The sequence below is a fragment of the Myxine glutinosa genome, chromosome 8 (genome assembly GCF_964187855.1).
Source record: "Myxine glutinosa chromosome 8, kmMyxGlut1.1, whole genome shotgun sequence".
Lineage (NCBI taxonomy): Eukaryota > Metazoa > Chordata > Myxini > Myxiniformes > Myxinidae > Myxine > Myxine glutinosa.
Genome location: NC_136268.1, coordinates 89420424 through 89444758, shown reverse-complemented (window position 1 = coordinate 89444758; position 24335 = coordinate 89420424). Strand labels below are relative to the sequence as shown.

Here is a 24335-nt window from a genome sequence, read left to right as displayed (position 1 = left end):
ATAGCTTGTCTATTGTCCCATAAGCCTCGTTTCCAAGAGCAAGTTTATTAGTATTTATACCTTCCAATGTGTTGCAGGAATGAGGATCTGGCGGTCCAGCAAAGCTGCCGGCCAAGTAGGTAGAATTTCGCTTATTATGTAAATATTATGCAAACAAAGCTACGACAAATGCCACAATATTCAATGCTCAATGGTCATTGCATTTATGTTATATAAAGCAATGAGATCTTTGTCCTGATATTATTACCCAACACTCGCAAAGCGAAAAGTGAGGTTAAGCGATCGGGTTCGTGCGTATGTGTATGTACGTACATGTGTGTGTCTGCATTTTAAAAACTCATTTTCTCGGCATCTGTTGGTCCGATTGATACAAAATTTTAACATAAGAGTGCCTCCACCAGTATAATTATTTTACTCATAATTATAACGTCATACATAAAGTTGTACGGACGCCATGTATGAAAAACGTTACACCTCTATATCTCCTAAACCGCTCAATGGAAAGAATCAAAACATGCATCATTGTCAAGTACTCCCAATGGGGAATAAGATATGTTAATGCTGATGTCATCGGGGCCTTCATTGTGACGTCATAATTTGACAAGTAGATTCAATCAGTATTAAAAAAAAATCCTCTGCAACTGTTAGTCCAATGGACACGAAATATTCATCATAGGAGCGCCTCCTCCTGCAGAATTATTTCTAAATGATAATTATGTCATTATAGGTTATGTGGTACAGGTGCCATCTTGGAAAAAAACGAAAAACGTTGCACCTCTGACCTCTATCTCCGAAACCGCTCCGTGGAAAAAAATTGAAACATGGTATATTGTCAAGTACTCCCCTTGGGGAATAAGATGTTAATGATGATGTCATCGCTACCTTCATTATGATGTCATAATTCAACAAGTACGACGCTTGATCCGATCAGTATGAATTCTTTACTCCCACCAGGGAGTAATGCATTCGATCGTGTCCGTCCGTGTGTGTGTGTGTGTGTGTGTGTATGTGTGTGTATGTGTGTGTGTGTGTGTGTGTGTGTGTGTGTGTGTGTGTGTGTGTGTGTGTGTGTGTGTGTGTGTGTGTGTGTGTGTGTGTACACGTGTGTTCGTGTGTTTGTGAACAAGATATCTGGAAAAGTTCTGAACGGATTTGGATGAAAGTTGGTGGGATGATTGCCCTTGGGATAAGGAAGAATTGATTAGTTTTTGGTGAAGCTCAGGATATTATTCCGGATCCAGGAATTTTTTGAAGGATTTTTTACCATTGGAAGATAGGGTTCAGCAGCGGCAACCCACGGCGGGAGTATGCGCTCTACTGAGTGGCGTTCTAGTTTTTCTCTGCAACTGTTGGTCTGATTGATGCTAAATTTTCTTGCTAATCAACATATCCCTCCTTCCCTATCAACAGCAGTGTCTCATTGTTCTGTCCTGTCTCCTGCACTCTTCCTTCTTTTTTTTACAATGACCTTCTTTCTTTTACAAATAACCAAATGCACTCGTATGCTGATGACTCAACATTACATTCCTCCATGGTTTCCCCATCCACCCCATCTTCCCTCACTCGAACTAAATCTCATTTGATCACAGCCACCTCTTTAAATTTTGATTTGGACAAGACATTGCAGTTGGGCAAATGTAATCAGGTTAAGTTTAATGATTCTAAAAGTCAATTTCTTCCCATCTCTCTCTCTCTAAAACTGCTCTCAACTCTCCAATCTCCTTTGAAAGCGCCACAATTACACCATGTGATTCAATGGACCTACTAGGTATTACCCTAATATCAAATTTATCATGGAATCCACACATTACACACAAATAGCTCAGTCTGCCTCGAAGGAATTAGGAGTCCTGCTCTGATGTCGTAGATTATTCTCCTCTCAACAGTTGCTTCAACAATATAAAGGATTGATTCGTCCTTGTATAGAGTACCGCTCTCACATCTGGGGAGGTTCTAGCTCCACATTTTTACTGGACAGAATTGAATCCAGAGCAATCAGACTTAACAACTCTCCCAATCTGACTTCAAAATTCGACCCGATCGAATTATGCCGCAAAGTTGGCTCTCTTTCTCTTTTCTACAGATATTATTTCGGTCTCTGCTCTCAATAACTTTCTGCTTGTTTATCTCTGCCATTAGCGAGACCACGGAATACTCAACAAGCCACTACATCACATGATTATTGTGTGGCCATTGGCAACTTAAGGGTGGGCCGTTATGATGTTTGTTTCTTCCCCACCACTGCCAAACGAAGGAACTCTTTACCTTCCCATGTATTTCCAAAAACTTACGACCTTCCCCTTTTCAAAAAGCAGATTTTTTACTTCCCCAAAAAACTTCGACTATTCTCTCTTTGTTCACTTTTCTATCAATGCAGCTCTTATATTTAAGGCCTGGCCTCGATGAAGACTATCTAGTCCATGACTGGAGTCTCTAATTTAAATATCTGTGTATATATATGTATATATATATAGCCATATACGTATTAACTATATTATAGTAAGATGGCCATGATTGTGTGATTTTCCAGAGGCTGACATCCCAGCCATTTCTTCCTTTTGTGCTTTTTCCATCAAATCATGCTGAGAATGCCTTTAAAACAAGTGTTTCGTGTAGTTTGTGCTAATTCTCTATCAAAGGAGTCACACACATGAGGGGGAGTCAAAATCCTTGTTTTGTACAACCTAAAATTGGGAACCTCACCCACTGCTGGGGAAAATATATGATACTGGCTGGAAGATACAAGGAAAATGACTGAGGTTTGTGCCAAGATTTGTTCGCACAAGACAATTCCTTCATGTTTTGGAGAAAACGTTTTTTATCTTGCCTTGTTATTAATTTTCTGCGCAGGAGTACAACAGCATATACAGTATTTAAACAATGTAATGATGTCTAATTCGAGCTTTACCTTTGTTATAAACACACAAAAGGAGTTCTATGAACAGGCTTGACGCTGCTTTGGATTGGTTCTCACACAAGAAACGTTTGGGACATCAAGTGGAGATAAGGCTTTAACATCCATGTCATTCATGTAAAGCACACTGACATCTGATAATATCAGTTTGCTGCGTATAATGTGCACCCAAGTCCTCGACAAGAATCTTAGACATTGTCGATAAAATTAAATGTACATTTTCTCAACGTTCAAATTTAAGGGGATTGAGCTCCATCTTGCCAAAAAGAGATCAAATTCGGGGAAAATTCTTTAAAAAACATGGTGAGGGGAGAAGGGTACTAAAATGAGAAATTTAAAATTGAGAAAAGGAGGATAAGGATGATAGGACAGAAAAGGTAGGGATGAGGAGTAGTGTGGGAGGAGTGGGGAGAAAAAGGAACGAAGTTTGGGAGGAGAGAAGGAAGGAAGGTTGGGTTGATGAACTATTTCATACTGTATTGATGTGCATAATAAAAAGAGGGGCACTTATTTTGAGCATAGGCACGTGAATAAACTTGGCTTCTAATTGGTTAGACTGCCATATCAGGTTGAGAAGGAAAGCTGCTTAGAAAACATTGGCTTCGCAAATGTCTCCGTGTATCAATGCCTCACGGATTGGCCTGGGAGATGTAGGTATGGGTTACACCAGTGTAAAAAGGTCAGTATGAAATTTCATGCCAGAGTCACACACATGAGGGGGAGTCAAAATGAGGGGGAGATATCGATGTCAGAAGTATAAAGAGCTGACGACTTTTGAAATGACTGACCACAGGCTAGATAAGTCTTCATTAATATGCCAAACCATTTCCCGCAACACAGTTCTTGAAGAAGACGAGCAAAATTAATATCTTCACAAGGATGAGCATGCAATATTCTGTTATATTATATATTCAATAATAGTGGAATATTGGATTTTTCAACACCAACACCACCCCCCCCCCCCCCCCCCCGACTGTATGCTCCTTCCCTCTCCTATCCCCCCCTCCCCCACCACCTTTCCCTCTCCTACACACATCTCTTTACCTCCACTACCTTTGCTCTCACTCATCTCAAGTTTCCATTTCTTCCCCCTCTGACCCAATTCTCCTTCCTTCCCCTATCTCTTCTGTCCTCCACACTTTTTATTTTCTTGATATCCCAATTTACCACACATTGCCCTCTTCTCCTAATGCCAAAGCACATATAAACTAGAACAACACTCGGTAGAGCACATACCTACGCCAGGCTGAACGGTTTACGTTTTGTATCCCACTGATAGGCCAGATCTGCATCTCGACCATAACCAAAATGCATCTAGAGTCTAGACTCTAGACCATAAGATCTGCATCTAGACCATAACATCGGTTTTGTCATGACCTGTCAATAACCTTTTGAGGCATCGTGCTAAATATCGTTTTAGGACCCATCTCTCAATGATGAAGAATCTGTTTTTAAAAATATGAAAATTCTCGTGTCCAGATCCGGATCTTCATCAACATCGAATCAATTCATCATTGTCACACACCCAACCTATTCACCAGGTTTAGTCCGAATCCATCCATAACTTTTTCAGATATCCTGCTAACAGACAGACCATAAAAATATAATCTCCGTCCACTTTTGGTGGCGGAGGTAAAAACCCCCAATGCAATAAGAACTTAAACAAACTTCATTATCAGCAAAACTAAGCAACAGTCACAAAGCATCATGTTATATATTTTTTACTAAGATTAAGAAATAAAGACCTTTTTGTGAACAGGCCAGGGTTTTGTGATGGCAGCGATGTCACATGACGTCATCAACATTCCCCTGGGAAGACATTGTAAAAACTGGTGGTCATCAAAACAGTGCCATTACTCATCGTGCGATGCAGCAAAAATATAAATCCGTGTGACTACCTGAGGAGTCTGCGGTGATGGGTGTTGCCGGTATCCAGGGAGGCTGAGTTGACAAGGTCCAGAAATTCTCCACAGGTTCTGCAAAGCAACACTTTTGTTTCATAATGAATGTTTGTAAATGCTTACCAGATCAATTACAAGGAGCGCAAATGGAACTTTTTTCAGAAGCAAGATAGCACGACCATTCGTCCATCAAATTGTTGTTGCACAATTTACTATTCGTCCAAACACCCTTTTTCTTCTCGTATCCCAAACCATAACATGAGATAAACCCAGAAGTACAACATATTCAACGTTGTATGACATTCGCTTTACATGTATGATCCCTCATGCTTAATTGAACCACGACAAACACTACATGGTGACAATGCATATTGCAAGATGTAACCTTTGGATGATGGACTTTTTTGACCCCAATATCTTTATTTCTGCTAAATTTTGTTTAAAAAAAACAACAATCAATAATTACCCCCACCACTGAAAGTTGACAGAGGTTGTTTTCCCCCCTATCTGTCTGCCTGACTGTAAATAGGATATCTCAAAGGTTGTGGATGGCATCAGAATAACTTTGGTGCAGAGGTTGGGTGTATGACCAGGAGAAATTGATTCGATTTTGGTGAAGATCCGCATACCAAAACTTTTAAAGTTATTCTTCATCATTGAGAGATATAACCAAAAACTATATATAGCATGATATTTCAAAAAGTTGTGGCCGATTTATGACAAAACTAGGTGGATGAGTTGGCTCGGTGATAAGAACAAGTTGATTAGACTTTGGTTTAGGTCCGGATCCGGCCTATTAGAGGAATGAAAAACGTAAACGGTTCAGCCAGGCAGAGGTGTGGGTTCTACTGAGTGCTGTTCTAGTTTCAGTTGTTTTAGTAGCTCATCCTGTTATGCAGTTGCTTAACAACATTTACATGAGAATATTCCACTTGTATTGTGAGATATAAATTACATTGTGAGAGTATCTTGCATAGATGCATAAGTGCAGGCCTGACCCACACACACACATTGGCACTCATAACGTCCCACAAAAGGGAAGACCACTAAACATGTACCGCATCCAACCCGTCGTATTATTTAGTTCGTCCTGCGTCCCTGAACGAGTCTGCATGTAATATTGTAATAAGTGTAGTTTAACGTTTAGGCGTGGAGACCATTTCTGTTTAGTTAAGCGAGCTGGCAGGTTTCCATATTCTCCTCATTCATCGATCCCCGGCTGCGTCCCTGTCTTAGTGATTATTCATTAAATCTGTTGCGTTTTAAAGCGTTATTACTGTGCATTTTTAACCGCAGAATCATACGCCGGCCTAACCAAATTCCCAATAAAACCAAAGATGTGCACGGAAACCGCTGCACGGCCAAATTATTTAATCATTCCAATTGTCACCGATAAAATTGCCTGGGTTTTGGTGTTGGTACCTCTCTCACCAGCCATGGCACTTCAGCAAAGGACTTTTGTGACACCATGGGACTGACTCAATCTGTTAACTTTCCAACCTGGATTTCTCCCAATGGAAATCCTCCCTTCTGGATTTGGTGATGACTAACTTTCCTGACTAAATGTCTTCTGATCTTCCTCTGCTGTAATTGGTTCATCTGATCATATGCTTGTGAAAGTCAACATCTCTCTGGCAACTCTCAGAGAGCTGCCTCAATGCCGGCGAGTCTGGCAGAACACTCAAGCAGATTGGCATGGATGACAAGCAGAACTTCAGGCATCGTCTCCTATATTTACTGCCCCTGATACAACTCAGCCTGGTAATTCTTCTACAGAAATCTGCTCTCTCTTATGCACAGATTCAACCCATCTCGTCTTCAGTTACCCTACCAAGGGCGGGCCATACTTTTTTTTTTTTGGAAATCAATCGAGAGGGGTGTTCATATTACGTATTTTGGTGTGTAGAACACAAATCTGAGGTTTTTAAAAAATTCTGATAACCCTAACCTACATCAATTTGCAGTTGATTATTATTAAATTTTTGATTATTTTGCTATTCTTCTGGAAAAAAGAGAAGTTTTTTATTTTGAAGTTCGGGCTTTTATTTTGGTAACTTCCTGTTGGGACGGCAGTTGTAGCCATCTTGTTGCTGAAAGCTCGATGTTGAGGAGGTTGGCAATCCTTATCCATCCGTCTTCTCTTCTCTTCTTATGGCATTGCCAGTAAGTACGTTTTTGATAAGGAACCTGAGGAACAAATAGATAATAATTTTAGATGTAAATTACCTTGTTTTATATTATATTTGTTAATTGATTTGTGTACTTACCTATTGCCAGCCTGAGTTACATGTGAAGGAAAATAGTGACCTGTGAAGTGAATATTTTGATGGTTTTCTGTAATACCTGTGTAATACCTTAATATCTGTCTGTAGTGGATACTTACCTGTGTATTATTGTTTTTATTTCAGTGTGAACTACTAAAACTGGCTCAAGTCAGAACAAGGATGAAATCAAGTTCTCATTTAAGTAATCTTGTTGGCACTGGGCAGGAGCTGTTGGTGTCTGAACTGCCAACTGTGAGGGATATCCTGAGGTATGGCATCTACTTGAGGGAGCAAAGTGAAGATGACAGGAGGAACTACCCAGTGGACCAGCTCGTGTCTGACATCTACCCTGGTCTGATTTGCCAGTGGAGCAAAGCTAATGCTCTTTTCAAGCCTCCTGTTATCAATGAAAAGGTGACCATCATGTCCAAGCTCAAGGAGGTCTGGAATCAGGCAGTGAAGGTTTCTCTTGGGAAGGGCAAACTTGATGCCAAAGAGAGGTTCATTGTCAAGTTAGACAAGTTATTTGATATTTTGACTTGCAAGTGTCAGATTACCAGTTGTGAGGGGGGAGGCTGTGAGGCCGGTGAGGGCTGTGTGATCCAAGCCCACATTAACTGTTCCTGCAGCAGAGAGAAAATGATTCCTGTGAAAGATCTTGCCTACATTAAGGGACAGAAAAAGAAGGTTGGAAGTAAAGGACCCCACCAAATGGGGAGCCCTGATCTGCCAGAGCACAAGAGACAGGTGAGGACATTGGAAAGGCAGGAAAATAAAAAGAATGCAGAGAAAAGGAGAAGGAGCAAGGAGGAAAATGCTGCAGCAGCAGAGAAGGCAGCCAGGAAGGATGTTGAGAGATTTTTGTCAGATGGTGATGAGGATCTGGAATTGGAGAGAAGTGGTGCTGAAGATGAGTTTGTCACTGAAGTTGAGCTCTTCCCTGAAACTGACACTGAGCCTGCAGCTTCAGCAAAGGTCCAGAAAAACTATGATGAGATTCCAAACATTGCCCTTGCTAGTGTAAGGTATGGCATAGGGCTGAGGCCAACTGCAGCGATAGCAACTGCAGCTCTGATTGATGCAGGAATCATCACAGAAGACAATACAAGTAAAGTGATTCATAAGAACAAGGTCAATAGAGCACAGGAGAGGTTGATGACAGAGCTGGGGGAAGAGTTTGATGAGAAGTGCAGGGAGTAGGGGGGATCTCCTGCATCCTCTTTGATGGGTGGATTGACCTGACCAATGTGATGATGGAAGCTGAGGGCAATGACCAATCTTTTCCTGCAAAGATCAAGGAAGAACACTATACTGTTGTTAGTGAGCCTGGTAACTACTATCTGTTCCACTTTACCCCAGAGAAAGCAACTAAAGAGGAGTCACATGCGGAGCAGATTGCTAAGGTCCTGTTTGCCTGGCTGAAAGAGAGGGGTTTTGATAAGACCTTGTGGGCCATTGGAGGAGACTCAACAAATGTCAACACTGGTGTGAAAGCTGGAGTAATGCGGAAGCTGGAGCTGCACCTGGGGAGAAAGCTGGTCTGGTTCGTGTGCAACCTGCACACTGGTGAACTTCCCCTGCGCCATCTCATTGTTCACCTTGATGGCCCTACTCTGTCAGACAACACATTTTCCGGGCCAATAGGAAAGCTCCTTGCTTCTGCTACAGACTTGGATATCAATCCAAACTTCACCCGGATCTTTGTTGGCCCTCCACTGATCAAGCTGTCTGACAAGGCCATTGAAGATCTCTCAACTGATCAACACTATGGCTATAAAATTGTCTGTGCAATCAGGGATGGAGTGCTTCCTGCAAGGCTGGCTCTAGTGGAGATTGGACCAGTAAACCACAGCCGCTGGCTCACCACAGCGAACAGACTTCTCAGGCTCTGGGTGTCAAAGCATGGACTGAAAGGAAAGAACCGGAAGAATCTGCAATTCATTGTGGAATTCATCATTGGAGTGTATTATCCATGTTGGTTCAACGTGAAAGTCAAGCACTCCTGGATCGAAGGGCCTAGGCACATCTTGTTTCAGCTGGACTGCCTCAAGTCCCAGAGGAAGGAGGTGCTGGACCTTGTGATGCCGACTGTGAGAAGATCTGCTTGGTATGCCCACAGTGAAGCCATCCTCCAAACACTGCTGTGCTCTGAGGATCAGAAGGAGAGGACTGAGGGGGTGGAGAGAATCCTGGCCATCAGGGGAGAGGGAGACCCAGACACTCAGCTGGGGGACTCCTCTGTCAGGACCAGAAAGACACCTGACATCAACTGTGATGCTTCAGCATTGGTAACTTGATCAGCTGGTCAGAAGGTGTGTCAGAGCCACCTCTCACCTGCTCCCTAAGCACCTCGGAGGTGAAAAACTTCATCAACACCCCCATGGAGGTGCTCAACTGGCTTTGCCACACACAAAACATTGAGAGGGTTGTTAAAATGGTGACTGAGGCTTCTGCTAAGTACTTCTCACAGGAAAAGAGGGATGGAGGCATCAGGGCTCAGGAGACCAGCAGGAGGCTGATGTCCAAGAATGAGTCAAAGCAGGACTTGTGCAACCTGGTAAAGTTCAAGAAGTAAGGAGATTGATCTTTGTAATTGTAACCAGTGATATACATGCAGTTCACCTGTTAATAAATATGTACATTTGATTTGGCTGTGTCAATATGAATGATTTCCCTTATATCTTTTAATATCTTATAAAGGGGTTCGAAAGGGTAAAATTGGCAATTTAGAAATACAAATTGATGTAGGTTAGAGTTATCCTATCCAAAAAATAAACTCATATTTGAATTCCCCATAAAAAAACACATAATATAGACACCCCTCATGTTAGTATTTCCTTCAGATTGATTTTGGCACCTGAGTATGACCCGCCCTGGGGGGGCCTACCATTCTTCCCACCCATGGTACATTGAATGCTGTGGTGATGCAGTTGCTCTGAAACAACTTTCCTTGTCTTCCTGGAAAATAAATGTGACCGAAGGCAATCTCAGCTTATTCCACAATGCCCACAACAAGTTTGTCTCCAACCTCAGGAGAGTCAGAAAACAACATCTGTCCAACTTCAAGAATTAACTTTTTAACTTGCCTCCCTCCTCTAAAACCTGGTGGTGCCTTGTCAAGTCTGTCTCTGTCAAGTCTGTCTCTGTCAAGTCTGTCAAACCCTTTAAACCTTTTCCTTTCTTCAAATGGCACTAGAGCCGATTTCGCTCATGAGAGGCCGAATGCCTCAATTTTGTGTTTGCTTCCATACCTTGTGTTCCCAACCCCTTGCTCTCTGTAACCACCCTACACAGTCATGCCAAACTGCTCCTGAACACTGTGTCTTTAGTATCTGAGAAGGTGGAGAAGTTTCTGGCAACCCTAAACTCTAATTCTGCAACTGGACCAGATGGCATCAGCTCATGTGTTTTAAAAACCTACTCTGCTGCTCTTGTAGATCCTCTTTATTCTCTTTTCAACCTATAATTTGCCCTTCGTCATCTTATATATATGCTTGGAAATCCACCAACATTACTCCATTGCATAAAATGGTGCAAAAAACGATCCCCTTAACGACAGACCTATCAGCTTAGTTCCAATCATCAGCAAGGTCACAGAATCCATTATCACATTTGATATGAAATTTTCCTTTTCTCCAATGGCTTTATGTCAGATCAGCAATTCGAATTTAGACCCGGTCACTCCATCTTGCATGCTGCTACGGCTCTCCCAACAATGGATGGAGGCCCTCAATGTCAAACATGAGATCAGGGTCGTCTTTCTAGACATATCTTGAGCTTTTGGTGCAGTCTAGCATCCAACTTTGCCTTCCAAGCTCTTTGCCTATGGCATTCAAGGCCAACTCCACTCTTGCATTACTGACTTCCTCTACTCTCATAGCCAATGTGTGGATCTCAACTTACACAATGTGTGGAACCAACCTGCTTGTGGAATCAACTTCTACATCCTAGTCAATCTCATTCTTCCCTCCAGGTCTTCAAAACAGCTGTTTCACCACCATCTCAGATCATCCCCAATGCAAAAACATGATCGTTTCTACCCTCGTTAACCCCACCCAAATCCCTCCTACTTCCAATTTTCCAGTTTTCCATCCTTGGGGTCTCCTTCTGTGTCCAACTTGTCCATCCCATGCATGCATGTTTTGCTGCCTGTTTTGTCTGTTCCATCCTGATCCCTTCAGTGTACTAGCTCTTCCACGAGCCTTGACTACTGTTACGTGCTCCTCCCCGACCCCCTGGTCACGGCGTACCTCCGAGCCCCGAGAGGAGCCACGGCAGAAAAATATGTTATTCTGTGTCAAAAATCAATAGGGAAACCACACCAATGGTTATCAACAAACAAATATTGTATTAAGATCACACAAGAATAACAAAAAAAAACACCGTTTAGAGGCCATTTTTCCCCGCAAAGTGGGGGTTGGCCTTTTCGGGGACCGTGGTAGTTGTTGTTTTTTGGTCCCCTTTTTGAAGCAATGTTTTACGGCCGGATGCCCTTCCTGACGCCAACCCTTTTTGCCACCTTCAACGACAAACAGGGAATTACCAGTGAACTGGTACTCAATTAGCCGACCTCGGAAGGATGACAGGCTGAGTCAACCCCCCTGGCATTAATTCGGCGATCGACCGAGATTCGAACCCAGGATCCTAGGATCCTAAGCCGGCACCCTAGCCGCTAGCCCAACACCAGGGATTCAAGAATTCACCAGGGATTCACCAGGGATTCACCAGGGATTCACCAGGGACCAGACAAGAATAACAGTACAACAATAATAATATTCAACAGTACAATCAATATGTCCTATGATGGTACCATCAGTTTTGTAATATATAACTCACTATGCTCCAAGTGAGTGAACCAAGAACATTCCCCAATGTCTCTTATTCCCGGCTTCAAGCCAACGTTGATTCGCTCCAGCGATCGACAGAACGAGGCCCGATCGAGACCAGAATCCCGTTCGAATCCCGTGTGGATGGCAAATACAGTCACCCAGCCACAGCTGTACAAAGGCTGTACAATCTTCTTCAATCCAAGAGTGACGCGGCCTCAAGGCGACTGGGAAATCCAAAAGCGCCCTACAGGCGACTGAGAGATCACACCCGTATGGACGAATTAACCTTCAGAAAGCCACGTCACACACACACACGCCCCAGATCGACGTCTGGATGCGGTGAAAAGGGTCGAAAGGTGACGAAACCGCAAGCAAAGCACAAGTCCTGCGCTAGTCAAAATGGCCGACGGCCCGTACTTGGGTCGAAACGACACGATGATGATTCCTCAGAATCCAAAGCCAAACCTGACACGCCGGTTGATCAGTCACAGCGATAACAACTCGGTCGCAGGAATTCCTTTCCCAGGAACCCCGAAAGTTCACTAGCGACTTTCATTCGACAACGTTCGCCCTGGACCTTGAAGCGACTCGCTTCTTCTCCGACTTCACTCGCTCCGCCCTTTTTCTCTCTTCTTCCTCTTCGTAGTCCAGTTCCCGATCCGGTTTCCTGTTTCTTTTAACATTAACTTTTAACTTTTGAAAATAGAAATATCTGTTCCCTTTAAATGACAACAATAATAATACATGGAATCAGAAATATTTACAGTGGATGCAAACCACCACAACGGAAGTGACGAATCCGTAACACTACGTATACAAAAAAACTGCGAATGTATTATAATTCATATAACATTGGAATTTGTTTGGATCCCACATCGATACAGACTCCGAGATTTTGAAGCATTGGGTTCAAAAGTGTAAAAAAAACCAAAAAAAAAAACCTGAACTTTAAATCTCATATAAGACCCAGAAAAAGAAATATTCCAATGAAAACGTGACACTTTATGGCTCAGACAGCAGCACAGTAAGATGGAGTTCCATTGCTGTAGCAAGTTCACAAAGACATGATTTAAAAAAAAAATACAGATACTTGGACAGTGACTGAGCAAAAGACCAAGAAAAATCTTCTCCATCTGTCTTTGCTGAAAAAAATCTTCTTCAATCCAAGAGAAAGTGTGCATGTAGTGGTGGTGGTGATTGAGACACTTACTGGTGATATACAGCCAAGTCTGTAGACAGAATGGCATGCTTGATCATGCCAATGGCTGTGTGATAATCTTCAACTGATAGTCTTTGCAATATTTCATGGCCCTGTGTGGCACAAAGCAAAACCAATTTAAGCGGCATTCACATGTGGCTCGGAAAACTGCAAAGTGTTTATAAGATGCAACTTCATTTGATTTGGCAATGATTCTGTGATAGCATTCCTGTGTATTACAAACTTTGATAGATCACTTATAGTGAAGTTATGCATCCTGTCTTATCTCTCAATAACACCTGCTTCCATAAACAACTTATTGGCATACATGCATGTCGATTATTATATATGAATTCACACTTACAAATTCTGTGCATGGCAGACATCATGATATTACTCATAATTTATTTACTAACACCATGAACAACAATATTATAATTTACCATAATTACCCAAGATACTGTGATGGTTAGGAAACTGGCCCCTGGGTGAACGAACATATATGACACCATAGAGTAGTGATGTTATATAATTATATCGTTAATATGTGTGACCAGATAGACCCCACCCGTTGTCGAAAGGGAAACGGTGTAGATGCGTTTTGTGGGTTTAGATAGGTCTTCTTCCTCCTCTTCCATATCCCTTTTGTTATTCCTTTTCTCTCCTGTCAAATCCTCTTCATATATGGTGGTTGCCATTTCATACACCACACAGTACAATTTGGTTCCCTCTCTTCCCCAAAATATGAAAAATTAGAGCAACAGGCCTTGTGCTTCAGCTTCATCATGGGCAATGCCAATAATATTGTCGTTTCCCCGGGGTTAAGACCACCGCGCGGGAAACGCACAAGATGGCGCGGAATGGCGCCCCTGTCCAGCCGCCGGCATGAGGCAAGCAGGTAGGATCCCTCTTTGTTTCGCTCGCGACCCCCTCCTTCTCCGCAGAGCACCACCATCAACCAACACCTCCTCCTTCCACGTTGCAAAAGTCCCAAAGCCCCGACACGTCTCCTCACCAGCGCACCCAAGACAACAGCGTCCACTCGAGACGAGAGCCAGAAAGAGAGAGAGACCAAGATGGTGAGACGCGGCTTTTTCCTTTTAGCTCTCGAATAATCGATGCTGACGTCACACTCTCTCCAATCATTAAGCGCTACTCAATCATGAGGGCCGGGGCGTGACCGCCTTATTATGAGTCGTCGGGGTGCAGAGTCCAGTCGTCATTCGGGAATGTTCATATGACGTCATTGGCCGTGAGGCGGGATTTACGTGTCGATCGGCAAATGTGCTGGGTGTTGGTGAGCCCTGATGGCGTGGTGAGCGAATGAGTCCATTTGTTATAGATGTTGTTTGGTGGGCTTTTTAATTGTAATAAAGACGGAGGGAAGATCACAGGAGGCAAACACGTACAGGGGAGTTTAACCATACAGACCCTACCTCGATAGCTCAACTCTACTCCTCCATGTGGAAACACCTAACCATTTAACCGGACATTCGACCCTAATTATGTACATCGAGATGGGTTCTTCTTCTTCACAACACTCGGAACATGCCAATCTACACATTCTGAACTTTCTTAGCATATTTCTTCATTTAGGAAGAGGCAGCATCACTTCAGGCACAAACTATTTTATCTCAAGAAAAATAACATGTGTGGATTACCGAAATAAAACATTAAAGATTGGATGAGGACATTGTTGTTAAATTTGATGGGAAGGCCAATCTTCATTAACAAACTTTACTATCACAGTCACACTGCATTTCATAACAGTTCTTTCCACATATACCATTCAATGTGCAATTATTAAAAGTTTCATTGCTAACTATTCTTGTATTTTTGTCAGGTGATTTAGGAATGCAATACCGTACCAGACAGAAAGAAAGAGCTAAAACACACCTCGAGGCTAATGAATGGATGTGGAAACTAGAATGGTTTTCAAAAAATGCATCATAACCACCTAGTAGTAGGGGAGCTCCCAATAGAGTTCGTGACCATTTTCCCGTGATCAAGGTTTGAAGGTTGATTTTGAAAGATAAAAATATATATAAAAAAATAAGCTTGGGTATCTTTTTTTTAAATGCGGGCTAACTCGGCCAGAGGACAAAATCCAAGATGTCCACCAAAACCGCGAAATCGGGCATATTTCCGCCTACGTGAATGCTACATATACATATTGGGTGTCCATATGTGGGTTTTTCTGGGCCCAGATCTTGCATCTTACATCAGTCAAGTGATATTGTGACTTAAAATGATATTAAATGATTAATGTTGACCAAAATCCAAGATGGCCGCTGCAAAAAACCATGTATTGTATATGTTCATAATTGTGCATACCATAGATTCATCGCTGGCGTCTAAATACAGTTTTACATGACTAGTGTTTTCATTTATAACCTTATTGTTACTATGAATGACTTTTTGAGCAGGTAACGAACCAAGATTGCTGCCTTATCTACAAGATGGTTTGATTAAGTTTCACAGGTATTTGTTCACAGGTAGTTGTTAGTATTAATTTCCAGGGAGTACCAGGGTGGACAATGGATCAAGGCATTACAGTTAAGTATATTCAACTAATAATAGTTAAAATATTAGTTAAGTCCCTTTCTTTTTTTTTTTTTTTCTTTTTTTTTGTATACAATATCGAGGCTCGTGAAAGAGCGAACATTAATCACACAGAAAGACAAACCGACACATAAAACATATAACATAGGGAGCGGTAGACAAGATGGGGAGAGAGGGGGAAGGACACAAACACAACATTTGAGAGCAGGGACCGAGAGACATGGAGACATCGAGAGATCTGAGAGAGGGCGAGGGCTTTGGGGGGGGGGGGGCGTGGGAAGGGGGCAGTGGGAGAGGTATAAAACATATGGACACTGCCAGGACTTCCAGGAAAGAAGTTGGAATTTCAAACAAGGTGGATCTGGGGTGAATTAGCGGGGGTAGAAAAGATCAAGGTTTTGGATGGGGGAAGATAAGAGATGGTGGTGAACAGCTGTTTTAAAGACCTGGAGGGAGGAGTGGGATTGAAGGGAGTGAGGGAGTTTGTTCCAGAGGCGGGAGAAAAGAGGAATGAAAGAGTGAAGGTGAGCGGAGAGCCGAGATTTCGGCAGTTTAACCATCAGAGGGTTGCTGGCAGATCTTGTGCGACCTGTAGGAATATTTGGGGGACAGAGCACAGAGAGAGCTGGGGGTGCAAGGCCGGAGAGGAGTCGGTAGAAGACAGAAAGACCACCTACCTGCCTGCGGTGAGTGAGTGAAAGGCCCTCAGAGATAGCTTCATCGCGGGAGATTCCAATAATTCTGAAAGCTTTGGTTTCAACAGCGTGAAGCCGAGCTAGGTGTGAGGCAGGAGCACCGGCCCATAGTGGAGAACAGTATTCCATTGAGCTGCGGATGAAAGCCTTGTATGTGGTGAGGAGCTCAGGTGTGCCGAGGAAGGACTTCGCACGACGGAGGATGCCCAGTCGGCGACTGGCTTTGGAGGCCAGCTTGGAAATGTGGTTTTCCCAAGAAAGATCATGGCAGATAGTGAGACCCAAAATCTTGAGCGACAGAACTTCTTGGAGAGGATTCTTGAGAAAGTAGATGGGAGGGTTGTCCAGTCGATCTTTTCGGAGAGACATAGTAAGAGTGTGAGATTTGTCAGGATTGAAAGACATGTTCCACTTGTTTGACCAGTCTGTGATTTTGTCCAGGTCTTCAGAGAGTGAGGAGGCAGCAGACTGCCGATCTGAGGGAAGAGGAATGGAGCGGCAGAGAGTGGAGTCATCAGCAAAGAGATAGAGAGGATTTTCGAGAGAGTCAGAGAGATCATTGATGAAGACCAGAAAAAGCACGGGGCCCAGAACACTGCCTTGGGGAACTCCAGCCTGAACAGGAAGAGGAGATGAGAGAAACCCATTCAGGGCCACACGTTGACGACGACTAGAGAGGAAGTCCGCCAGCCATGCGTGGAGATTTCCATGGATACCAAAGGAGGAGAGTTTGGTGAGCAGAGCGGGGTGCCAGACCGTGTCGAAGGCACGTGATATGTCGAGGGAGACAGCTCTAATTTCCTGTTTGGCATTGAGGACCTCCATCCATTGTTGAGACAGCAGAAGCAGCATGTCCAGAGTAGAGTGACCTTGTCTGAAACCAAATTGATGATCAGAGATCAAGCCATTGGAGAAGAGGAAAGATTTCATATCAGAAGCAATGATGGATTCCATGATTTTGCTGATAATTGGGAGAAGGCTGATTGGTCTGTAGTTGCTAGGATCTGTTTTTGCACCTTTTTTGTGCAAAGCGGTGATGTTGGCTGATTTCCAAGCAGATGGCAGTTGACCTTGAGCAAAAGAGAGGGTGAAGAGAACAGAGAGAGGGTGAGATAGAGCAGCAGAGCAGGATTTTAGGACCCGTGGGCTGATGCCGTCGGGTCCAGTTGCAGAATCAGAGTCGAGGGTTGACAGAAACTTTTCCACCTTGTCAGGAGGAAAGGACACGGAGTCCAGGAGCAGCAGGGTACGACTGGGTATGGTGGGTACAGAGAGGGATGGGTTTGGGACACAAGATTTAGAGGCAAACACAGAGTTGAGGCATTCAGCTTTTTCACGTGCGGAGTCAGCTGTGTAGCCGTTTGAGGTAAGGGAGGGGATGGAGGGGGAACAAACACCAGAAACGGATTTGACCAGACGCCACCAGGATTTGGAAGAGGGAGACAGATAAGAGAGTTCGGTCTTGAGAACGGAGAGATATTGTTTCCCTGGCTCTTCTGAGGGTGGACACACACTTGTTTCGGGCTTTGTGAAAGGAAATGAGATTTCCTTCCGTTGGATTTGCTTTCCAGGAGACGAAGGCAAGTTGTTTCTGGGCAACAGCCTCACCACAAGATTCCGTGTACCATGGACGGGAGGAAGGGTATGACAACTGAAGACGAGATGGGATAAATCTGTGCATGAGAGAGAGCAATTTACTTTGGAAGAATTCCCAGGATGAGTTGATGTCAGAGGTGGTAGAGATGGGAGACCAGTCCAGATGATTGATGGCTGCTTGAAGACCGTGCCAGTTGGCCTGAGTGAAATGCCAGACTCGTCGACGCTGAGCAGGCTCCCTGAGGATGGTCAGAGAGATGTCCACTTTAACAAGGACATGATCAGATGATCCGATCGGAGCAGAAGAAGAGCAGCAGACATTTTCAGGGAAGTTTGTAAAGATCTGTCCTGTTCTTCTTTAAGAGATAAAGATCTGTCCTGTTCAATATTTAAGTTCAGTTAAGTATTAACATCATTCATATCATGCTGTCTGATGTACGGTATGTACAGTAAGTAATAGGTTTTATTTTTCATTGCAGAGTATACCATGGCGACACCACCCATTCAAGGAAAGAAGAGAAAGAGTGAAGATGAGGACCAGCCTCCAGGACTATCAAGCTCCAGTGAGTGTATCCTCTGTCATAAGCATTGTGATGAGGAAAAGAGTGGCTTAAGCCCAGAAGCCTGGCAGCATCTCCAACAACAAGCAGAACGATGGAGAGGATTGGACAAATATGGTCAAGTCTTTGATGCAGTGCCATGGCACAATGGACCAGCTGGAATATATTTCCACAAACTGTGTAAAGTTCAACTGGCCAGTAACTATAAATTGGAGCAGGCACTAAAGCGACAAAAGAAATGTTTTGAAACAGAAATCTCTCGCAGCGATGATGTAGCTGACGAAGCACCTGGACCATCTTGCGCTCAGAGACAATCACGATCACAAACCGGTATTATACAAGACAAACATTTGTGTATTTGGTGTATGAAGGGAGAAGACCTGAAACACCCTGGACGGGACAAGTGGCACATCATGCAACAAATGGATGCATGGCATGTCTTCAAAGGTCACACAGTCCATCTGGACGACGAGAATATGCGGGATCGCATTTTGACACTGATTGATTCCACGTCAGATCCATTTGCCACAGAGATCCGCTACCATCGGTCATGTTGGACGAAATACATCAAAGTCCATGATTATAATGATCAACATTTGCACATGCACAATGTACGACTGGCAGAAGTACGTCAAATGTTTTTCAAACATGTGCGCACTGTAATTTTTGAAAGACATGAACTCCGAACACTACAGAGCCTTCTACAAGACTACACGCAAATGCTGGTGAACTTTGGCATGACTGTGAACACTGTGAAGTCTAGCACAATAAAATCTATGCTCCAAACGGAATTCAGCGACCAAATTGGTTTCCACGAAAGAGTTACAAAAAACAAGAGCTCAATGGTTTTTGACACGTCAGCTGGTGGAACATACATAGAAGCTGCTGTAAATTGCCTAGGTGTAACTGATGACCAACTCGTCTCAATTGTAGCGCAACGAATTAGAGCTGAAGCAGCAAAAGTATCGCCAATGATCTGGCCACCTCACATTGACGATTTACTCAATGAGGACGAAACAAGCAGCCTACTGAAACAGCTCATTTCCCGTCTAAAGTCTTCAAAACCTCAGCGTGACCTTGATATGGAGGATGACGACTCTGCAGTTATCGCTTTGACTGCCTTGCTCTCTTCATATATGACAGGCAAACGAACTGCATTTGGAACAAGGTTGTCTGTTATGATACACGGACTAACCAGAAGCCGGGAACTTGTCGAGTTATTGAAAAAATTCTCAATTGGGATCAGCTACAAAGACGTGCTACATCTCTATGATGCTTGGGCCAAGTACGATATTGAGCAGAACAAAGCATGTCCAGAGGAGCTTGCACTGGGTATGCCAGGGACAGCAGTAATGGACAATGATGACTTTTCTGAGGACACGCTAACTGGCACGAACATTTCACACCGTACAAATGTTATGTTTGTCCAGCCACTTGATTTGGTTCATGCTCCAGAGGAATCGGCCCCAGAATTAACAATTCCCAAGTCTAAAGAAATGAAGCATCTTTGCATCGATCAGCATAAAGTCCATCCTTACAAGACTGTCCAGCGTGGAGCTCCAAGTATGCGAACAGGTGTTGACATTACTCCTTCAGATACTAAAGTCCAGAGGCAGCGAGGACTCATTCATGCCATGGCACGTCTAGATGAGACTCATACACCACCTGCACCATGCAGTCAAACAGTTGGGGGATTTGCAGGTTTCCAGTCAACAGTTCAGCTGCATGTTGTCAAAAGCAAGCCGTATTACTTCTTGACTTTTCCAAATCCTCCTGGAAAATCTGTAGTGCACGAAATAATGTGCCGGATGGTTGATGCAGCAGGCAAAAAGAACATGCCCTTCATCCAGTTGGTAGGAGATCAACCAGTGTATGCCTTGATAGTGCAAATGAGATACGAACACCCTGATAAATTCAGTGTCGTGTTGCCTTCTATGGGCCCATTTCATATTCACATGTCTTACATTTCTGCCATGAATAAGCGTTTTCACGGGTCTGGCTTGTCTGACATCCTCGTTGCGGCAGATGTTATTGCAGAAGGGTCTGTGGACCAGGCATTACGGGGCAAACACTACAAGAGGAGCATACGATGTCTCCGATTGATGTATGAAACTCTGCTGAGAAGAATCATACAACAGTCACTACAGAATGGGGGAAGCATCTCAGATGAACTTGAAGCTCACTTGACTGTCCTGCAGAATCCTTCCTCAACAGCAGAAGAACGGCAGGAATGTTATGCACTTCTGGAAGCCAACCAAGAGGTTATTTCATTGGTGGCAGATGAGTTCAATAGAATTGAGGAGTCCGGTGGTTCAATGGCAAAGTACTGGATCACATTTATGGAGATGACTGAAATATTGATGATGAATCTGCATGCGTTGAGAATCCAGAACTGGGAACAATTCAAGTCGACATTACGTTTAATGCTACCATGGATCCAGATTTATGACAACGATAAATATGGACGGTGGTTGGTTGAGTATTGGCTGGAAATGGAATCCCTCCCAGAGGATGTAGCACAATACATGCGAGATGGCTTATTTGCTCAATCCATGTCGGGAAAGCCTTACTCATGTTTGCCATTGGATCTCTGGATCGAGATGACAATGAACAAGGGTTCAAAGATGAAAGCTGGCTGGCTCAAATTTTTGAAGAACGAAAAGATGCTGCTGTCACATTCCCGAAATGCTAACAATGTTAATAGAGTCCGATCCTCACTGCATGATCTTGCCAGCACATCAGAATCAAAACGACATCACAGTGAAAATGCTCCCACTCGCATGAAGGAAGACGAACAAGCTGTACAAGATATTAACAACTGCATCACTGAATTCGGCTGTGACCCTTTCAATGAAGAAAACAAGGTCTTGAAGTCACTACAGTCTGGAATGGTAGCTTCTGATGACCTCATTCAAGATTTTGAATCGGTCCACACCGATGGCGAGAAATGCTTGAAGGCATTCTGTGAAGACAGAATGTTCAGCAGCAACAAACCTTTCCATGCAACCATTCACAGGAATTTGAGACGGAACTTCAGCAACCCACCTTCAGTCAAGACTGGCGAGCGCATCATGAAGTCAGACGCAATGGAGAACAGAGCGATGGCAGCAGTTGTCTCACTTGCTGAAAATGACACCGAAAATTTCACCTTGTCAGAGATAATGTCGTACCGAGTCACAGATGAATGTCTGCCAATATTCAATATCAACGGCACCATGAAAAAAGTGCAAAAATCTAAGTTGGTAGAAAAATTCAAGCTACATGCGTTGGAACCAACACCAGACAAGTACACGGCGATCCTGGACATGGGATTTATATGGCGTTTGTCTACGCCATCGGTAGAAGACAGGGAAAAGGCTGATGGAATTTCCTACACCTGGGGAGACTACGCATCGAAGGTGTTCGCCGTCATTATGAGCAGACATAAATATGCATCACAAGTTGTGTTTGTCAATGACAGATATGATGTTTCCCTGACCGTCAAGGATAGCGAACGCAAGCTTCGAAAAAGCACTTCTGGATTTTCAGATGGCTCCAAGAATGTATTTTTCAAGCAGTCGGACAAATTCCCATCTGCCAAAGGATTTCAAGACTTCTTCCACAATGCAACAAACAAGCAGCACCTACAGATCTTTCTCAGAAACGAGTTCAGCATGTTGTACCGAAACTATTCTAACACTGAATTTGTCTACTGCGTTGGGCCCACATGTGTCAATCTATCGACAGGTTTGCCTGTTACAGACTTCCAGTGTGAACAGTTAGAAGCAGACACATGCATGTTCTTCATCTACTCACAAATACGTAAAGCTGGAATAGAAACACCTGTTATCATCGACGCAGAAGATACGGACGTGTTTGTATTGGCATCGTATGTTGCTCATAGAACTGAAGGGGTGCTCGCAATGAAGTACAAAAAGCAGTTCATAGATTGTACAGCTTTCTGCCCGAAGGAAATAGCAGATATCATAGTTCCTCTTCACGTCCACAGCGGCTCAGACACAACAGCAGCATTCTTTGGACATGGGAAGAAAACCATCTTCGACATATCATCCACTTCACCTGAAGCTAGAGCGTTCCTCAGTGAAGTAGGGAAACACCTACCGGTCCCTCAGCAGGTGCTTGATCATATGACGCTGTACACCATACGGTACATATACAAGGACAAACAAAGTACCACTCTGTGTGATGCTCGGGCCAGGAAGTGGCGACAAATGAAAAGGAAATCAATACTGCGGCTTCCACCAGACAAAGAATCCCACGATTTGAAAGTCAAGAGAGTGAACTATCAAACCTACGTGTTGCTCAACTACGAAAAACCTGATGCGCCACCGTCTCCTTTATCTCATGGCTGGCATCTCGAGGAAGGCATGTGTCTTCCATTGAGGTACATTCACCCAGCACTCCCAGAAAAACTAACTCAGGCTTTGGAAAGCAGCCCAACTATGGATGATCCAGTCGAGTCTGGGTCCGAGACGGACGATTCGGACAGTGAATAACAATTTCAATCTATCCAACACAAACAAACTGTTATAACAACTATTGTCATTTTCAACCCTACCGTATATGCTACTTGTGCAATGTGTATCACTGCTTGTAAATGTAATGTCATGTCACTGTAAATATAATAAAACAAAATAGAGAAAGATAAATTCTTTCTTACTGATTGCAAATGAAAACCTTGAACATTGTGTCAAATAAAAGACGTTGCAATAGATACAATGTACAGTAGCCATAACTGCTTATCTAACGGGCGAGAGGCAGCCATCTTGGCTCGTTACCTGCTCAAAAAGTCATTCATAGTAACAGTAAGGTTATAAATGAAAACACTAGTCATGTAAAACTGTATTTAGACGCCAGCGATGAATCTATGGTATGCACAATTATGAACATATACAATACATGGTTTTTTGCAGCGGCCATCTTGGATTTTGGTCAACATTAATCATTTAATATCATTTTAAGTCACAATATCACTTGACTGATGTAAGATGCAAGATCTGGGCCCAGAAAAACCCACATATGGACACCCAATATGTATATGTAGCATTCACGTAGGCGGAAATATGCCCGATTTCGCGGTTTTGGCGGACATCTTGGATTTTGTCCTCTGGCCGAGTTAGCCCGCATTTAAAAAAAAGATACCCAAGCTTATTTTTTTATATATATTTTTATCTTTCAAAATCAACCTTCAAACCTTGATCACGGGAAAATGGTCACGAACTCTATTGGGAGCTCCCCTACTATAGCCATGATTCATGAGGATGTTCAGAGCAGCTTTGTATGTAAACCACTCGACATTATCTTTTACAGAGAACCATGCTTAGACATTGTAGAGCAAGATGAATGAATTTTTTACATCATTTAAAACAATCAATAATAGTAGTTTATACTTTAAAGATTACATTTAGCTTGTCTATAGCCTAGGTTCATTAAAACTAGTAGAGACCCATGGAAATTCCACGTAATGTAAAATGTGACTTCAAAACAGCCACTTTTCTACCCCTGTTAATCTACCACAAATCCACCTCCTTAAAATTCTGTTTTCTTTCCTGAAAGTCCTTGTAGTGTCCATCTTGTTTATACTGTGTATCCCACCCCATCCCTCTCCCTTCCACAGATCTCCTGATGTCCCTGTCCCCTACTGTTGTTTTGCTTCCCCCTCTCTCTCTCTCTCCCTCTTTTCTCCCGCTCCCTTTATTATTATTAGCCCTCGTTGGACTTAGTCCGAAACAGGGCCTTATGGATTTGGTCTCGTTAGTTCGTCTGTGCGTCCGCAACCACATCTCGGAGATGTATGGACCGATTTTGTTCATACT

General features: G+C 43.3%; 1 protein-coding gene across 4 annotated transcripts in view; it reads right to left on the bottom strand.

The window, feature by feature from the left end:
• The window catches only part of PDE5A (phosphodiesterase 5A), a 209258-nt gene that overhangs the window by 54310 nt on the left and 130613 nt on the right, over window positions 1-24335 (bottom strand). For all 4 annotated transcript variants that reach the window (XM_078783484.1, XM_068102486.2, XM_068102484.2 and 1 more), the window contains exons 16-18: window positions 13119-13219; window positions 4813-4890; window positions 4660-4723 (exon numbers count right to left, since the gene is read on the bottom strand). In XM_078783484.1, coding sequence (XP_078639610.1) covers window positions 4660-4723; window positions 4813-4890; window positions 13119-13219 — 243 coding nt within the window. The remainder of the gene's footprint in view (window positions 1-4659; window positions 4724-4812; window positions 4891-13118; window positions 13220-24335) is intronic.